Source organism: Dufourea novaeangliae, unplaced genomic scaffold (genome assembly GCF_001272555.1).
Source record: "Dufourea novaeangliae isolate 0120121106 unplaced genomic scaffold, ASM127255v1 scaffold65, whole genome shotgun sequence".
Classification (NCBI taxonomy): Eukaryota; Metazoa; Arthropoda; class Insecta; order Hymenoptera; family Halictidae; genus Dufourea; species Dufourea novaeangliae.
The window spans coordinates 611,484-617,483 of record NW_015373961.1 but is presented as its reverse complement, the minus strand read 5'-3'; the positions used below and the strand labels follow the sequence as shown (position 1 = coordinate 617,483).

General features: G+C 47.4%; 1 protein-coding gene across 1 annotated transcript in view; it reads left to right on the top strand.

Moving 5' to 3' along the window:
* Window positions 1-2,746: 2,746 nt before the first annotated feature.
* The window catches only part of LOC107186620 (disco-interacting protein 2 homolog A), a 34,494-nt gene continuing 31,240 nt past the window's right edge, over window positions 2,747-6,000 (top strand). The window contains 3 exon segments of the mRNA XM_015574514.1: window positions 2,747-2,966; window positions 3,033-3,660; window positions 4,388-5,286. Coding sequence (XP_015430000.1) covers window positions 2,747-2,966; window positions 3,033-3,660; window positions 4,388-5,286 — 1,747 coding nt within the window.

The window sequence follows — 6,000 nt, the reverse complement described above, 5'->3', positions numbered from 1 at the left end:
TGCGTTTTCCATGATTCGAAAGGGCCCGACCCGACTGCACTCCCTTAACTCCCTTTAACCGCGGCGAAGGCTGTTTCAGCCGTATACCGACCGCCCGCGCGAGTCGGTTTCACGCCGCGGAAACTGGTATTTACATCGGCGGGGCATAAATTTTCAAGCCGGTTGAAATCTCCGCTTTATTTACGAACCATCGACGGCCTTTCACTCGAGGCATCCGCACGAAATTGTTTGTATATTTTGTCGTTTTTCCTCAGCCCCGATATACATGATCATCCGGAAATATCGGAATTTAGCAGCTGAAAAATGGTCAGAACCGAATTTCTTTTATCCTCTGGAAAACGCACATCGACATATATGCAGTTAGACATTGGCAAATTCATCGTCTAGATAAAGAATTTTCAATTGATTAAACATGGAAATTCTAATTTTTATAATAAAATAATGTTATTTATTGAACGAATTGAAACTTGACAAACCATTATTTAATATTATATAGATTATATTCACTCTAACCTGTGAACGACTCATATGGCTCCTCTCCTGCCAAGGTTTGGCCATCATTGTAATACAGTATTCCATTGCAATCGTCAAAAATTCGAAATAGGCGTTTCCCCTCTATTTTTCCAAAGAAAACAAAATTTCGAAAAAAAAAGGAGCAAAAGCGGTGCCGGTGGGTTCAGAAGTGTTCCTCGAGACCAATGTGTCTGTGTTTGTGTTTTCTGTGTGACCCCATGTTTCGTGTTTCCAGTGATACCACCTGGTTTGTGGCATGCCACGTGGAATTCACGAATTCAGCGGGAAATTTTCCTTCGGTGAATGAGAACCAGTGAAACCGATACACGACGATACACACAGTCGAGGGCGTGAAAAATGTAAATACCATCATACGTGTTCGCGCTGCCTCCGTGATTCGTTACGTTTTGATGGTTCTCCCAGGTGTTGTGGCTCGACGAGGTGAATGAAACGTGCCGTTTCACGAAGATATATATATATTTTTTTTTAATATTATTAATTCAGTGATTCCGTAGCGTGTCCGTCGAGGCACACCGTGGAGGGAAGGGAAATTAATATATTCGTGCCTAGCAGTGTTGTGTTGTGCGCGTTTCCCGCCGACACGAAATAATAAATACACACGGTGAGACTGTTGGGAGGCGGAGAGGGTGAAATCGGTGTCGTAATCGTTCGAGGGCGGAGAAAGTATCGTCCCAAGATCTTCTCAGGCTGATCCGTGATAGTTTACGAACGAGGCCTCGTACACGGAGAAACGGTATCGTTTCGCTATTACTGCTGGAATGTTGGAGGAAACAACCAGTTGTTGTTCGACCGCCGAAAAAAAAGAGTTAAACGCAATCATCGTGAAGGCAAATTGAAAATCGCTTTTGCACTGACGCCTAGTGTGGGAATCGATACTATCTCCTTCGATTTTTCTATCATTACTCGAGAGGACTCTACGAAGTACATTTTATTAGTTTGGACTCCACGAAACGCATTTTATTAGTTTGAACGGAACCAGAAAAAGCGATGATTCCTCGTTGAAACGCTCAAGGTTCTCGTCGTACCCGGCGTAACTTTTCCCATGCAACAACATCGGCCCCCGGTGGTCCGCAGCGCCGAATACGTTTTTGTCGAAGGAGCAGATCCTGGGCTGGTCGCAGGGCAGCGAAGGCAACATCGGCAGCAGCAGCATCAGGAGTGGAGAAAAGGGAAGGAGGAGAGAAGGGCGATGAAGAGGAAGGAGAAGGAGGAGAAACGACGCGGCCACGGCACGTCGAAAAAGGAAAGCCACGGTGATCCGCGACTGGAAGGCCTCGGAGTTACACGTTAACCATCGCTGAAACGCGCAAGCGTGCTCGCTTGTTCGCGGACCGAGCGTGAGCAGGAGAGGAACGAACGATACGAACGAAAGAGAGAGATCCAGAATAGAACCAGTGTGGAGGAAACTCGCAAGGTCTCTCTGTCTCTGTCTCCTTGGAAGGACTCGAGGAGGACGTGTGGCTCGTTCGAAGGGCCGAATATAATCCACGCCAAGCCGTATATGTTCGCGAGGAATCCTTTTGCTTGGCTCCACCTTCGAGTACCAGCCAGGAGATTCGACCGCGCGATAACAGCCTGGAGAGAGAACCAAAAGCGGAAACGAAGCTGAACCTCCGTTCCAGGGAACCCCCCGGGATTGCCTGCTGCGAGCCGGCGAACGAGACAGCGGGGAGTCGAAAGGAATTCAGCGGGGATATTACAATCTCAGGAAGAAGAAGAGGGAAAGGTTGACGTGGAGTCGAGGAAAAGAGCTTCGGGGAAATTTCAATCTCAGAAAGAAGGAGAGGAGGGAAAGCTTGACGTGGAGTTGGTAGAGAGTTCCGGGGAAATTTCAACCCCAGGAAGAAGAGGGAAAGCTTGACGTGGAGTCGAGGTAAAGAGTTTTGGGGACATTTCAATCCCATAAAAAAGAAGAAGAAGAAGAACAAGGAAAGCTTGACGTGGAATCGAGAGAAAGAGTTCACGTTCCTGTCATCGAATATTTACTGTATTTGTGTGTGTTTGTGTGGTACTTTGTACACATGAGATCCCGGTATTCAAAGAAAAAGTCACGTAGACGCGTGTTCGGCAACACAAGAACGACGAGTGAGGTGAGAGGAACGGATATGCCGGAACCGATGCGACTGCGCGACTCATCCCGCTGAACCGATGCGACTGGGCGACGAATCCCGTTGAACCGCCACGCGGTGAAGATCCGCGAAGGGCCGAACCGATGAGGCCGTTGTCCTTCGAGAATCTGCGAAGGCTCGTGGGCCGCAAGAAGGACCGTAACGAGCCGTCCTTCAAGCGGAGCGAGTCCTTCAAGAGGATATCGATAAGGAAGAGTTATCTGGACCGTGGCAAACGACGGAACAAGCTACAGAAGAGCCTCGAGCCGAGCACGGTCCCTCTGTCGTCGGTCCAGCCGAACGACGAGAAACCGATCGAGAAGAGTATAATAATAATAAAAACAACAGATGACGATATAACAGAGTCCAAAAAGAGCGTGTCGATAAAAGAAGATTCATTGAAGGATCAGAAGCCTCGAAAGCTTCAGGATGACACGCTCAGTCGGGAATCGATCAGCTACGACGAGTGGCTGCAAGGTGTCAGTTCATCGTCCAGGGAGAAGCTACACGAGGATCATCTGTCGAATAAATTTCATCAGGTTGCTGTTCCTCAGGCGACAGGGAAGAACAAGATCGTCATCACCAGATATCAGAAATCGAACGAATCCACGGCCGACCACGTGGCAGATGATCTGAAGGTGCTCGAGCTGGACGGGTCACCGGTGTTGCTGACCTCGCGACCGTTTCGTACCTCGAGTGAGACGATCGAGGTGAATGGTAGCAGCCAGCAGGATATTCTACAGGCCCAGGAACCGTTGTCCGTCGAAGGACCGCCCAGCGTCAGTATCAGCCTGGGCAGGATCTGGAGGGACGCGGTCCCTGTTCCGTATCCGTCCTCGTCCTCCAACGGGCCGTCTGTTCATCATTCGTTGGACAGCGCGCTAAAGGAGAGGAGACCACAGCCAACGATCGCCAGGACGGTATCTGCGCCTGAGAAAACTGTGAACGGGAAGGATGCATCCTCGTCCGCTTTCGGTTTCTCCCTTAGGATCGCCAAGCTGGCCGATTTTCGTGCAGGGTTACTATTGTTTATTTTTGTTTTTCTTTTTCGATCGATGAAATTTCGTGAACGACGGGCCGGAGTTTTATGGGGTTTGAAACATTTTTTTTTTTTGTGTAAGGAAGAAATATGTGTTCGGTGGAGGTTACGAGTGAATCGAGAAACGTGTACTTTTGGAAACGAGAAAGTGACGTTGGTCGGATGGGAAATTCAAACGAGTGGGGATAGAGGACCTTGTCAGGTGATGTTCATGTTTCGAAGTGTAATGTGAATTAAGAAATTGAATTTCCAATTCGATCCGAAGCTGCTTAGACCTTTGGTTTTCTTGTGGTAAAGGGTAAAAAGGATTTGAATCTTTGTGTCACTTTCGAAGGGACTTTAACCTTCCTTCGAAAAGAGGAACCAGATGTGTTATCAAGGATATATCGTTGTAGAGTAATGGCACCGAATATGAGACTCCATTTTTGATCGATTAAATATCTGGGAATAGAAAGGTAAAGAAATTAAAACGTCTTTATGCTAACATATCCGTCATTTATTTGTACATAAGAGAACTAATTCGGGAATGAAGGACACAAATACTCAACCCTGTATTACACAAACCACGCTTCTTTAAATATCAAAGTAATCATTCAAAACTTACCCGGCCCGGAATTCCCGCGAATCTCATCGTTCGACCACGATTTCCAATCGTCCTAAATTCGATCTGTCTGTGTGTGTGTGTACGGGACGTGGCTACACACAGGGGCACAAGGAATGGTTTCTTCAACCGTCGAACAAAGAAACCATCGCCAAGCGTCAGCACGGAGGGTTACTTCAAGCGGACAAACAGTTCCAGACGATCTAGCTCTCGACGTCGTGGCAGACGAACCTCTCAGAGAACGAAGAAGACGGCAACAACAACGCCATCGTCGCAACCACCACGATCGAACAGCCCTGTGTGGTTCGTACCACCAGAAAGGAGACGTTCGCGACGTCAGAGACGTGTCTGGCGGGAGATCAGATACTTCCCAGAGTTGGAGGATCCCGTGATCGAGAGGATCGACGACTGGTCGTCGAATCTATCGGACGATCAGTTCGACGATCTCAAGCTGTTGCTCTCGGGCGACTTCAACGACAGACGTGACGACGTCGTCTTGAACTCGTTGGTGTCGTCACCTTTGGGCTCTTTATCCGCCACCACGACTTCGTCGTCCTCGGGCTGTCCAGCGCCGAAGATCAGCGACTTCAACGAGGACAAGCTGTTCTCCGAGGAACTACGGACCAGCGGTCTTCTAGCACGTCGGACCACCTGGCAGCCATCGGCCACGTCCAACTACTTCGCCAGCAACCAGTTTCTCAGCTTCTTGTCGAAAGGCTCGAGTGGCTCTGTGGGGACGGAGAAGACCAGGACCACCGAGTCGACGTACTATGGCCGATGTCTGTCGTCCACTGATACCGAGGACGAGGAAACCAATTGTCACGGGGTGGTCGAACGACGGAAGAACGTGACTTCGCAGGCAAGCCAGACCAGGCAGCAACAGCTGAAGAGGCAGAGGTCGGGGCTTAGGCGGAGACCACTTAGGCGGAAGTCACAGCTACGAAAGGCTTCTGGGCAACCGGTGTTTCTTGTGCGAAAGTGCTCGTCGTTGAGGAGGAGACCTAGTAAGACTCGTGTTTCAGATATATACGAGGGTACCGTTAGGGACTCAATTCCTGATAATAGATATACTATATAAAGGATGCTTGTCGAATTTAGGCCATCGCCTAAGTTGGAGCAGTACTCTAACTTGTCGTATGTAAGAAATTTTCGCTATATGATAAATTATAAAAAGAGTTATAGGTGTATTTGCAAAAAATTGAAGGTGACCTTGAAAAATCATGAAAAAAAAAAAGAGTTGACAAAAAATTTGCTATAATCACGTCAAAGCTCTCTTGAAACAATGTTATACCTGATAAAAAGAGTTTCGATCGGATTGCTAATAACAGAGTAATCTCTACTGATAACGATGCGTGGTTCATCCTGTATATTGTTTTTAGACTAAGTTAGTTAATGCAATTACCACTATCATATGCATACTGTCTATTGTATAGCATAAGTTGCTTACAGATGACAAGTTAGGATAATGGTGCAACTTAGGCGATGGTCCCAATTCAGCAATCTCATGGGGTGGACACAGTTTGATTTCATTATGTCTTTTTTAGATATCAAGGTGACAATATATCTGCTGCCCATGAGATAAATTCATTCTAAAATAAGGACAAATTTTCATAATTTGACGGCCCTCTTTATAAGGGAAGATTTTACCCCATGAGCACCGAGTTAAATGAAATCGAACAATAAGCCCAAAAAGTAGAAGGTTCAAGCTTGAATTTACA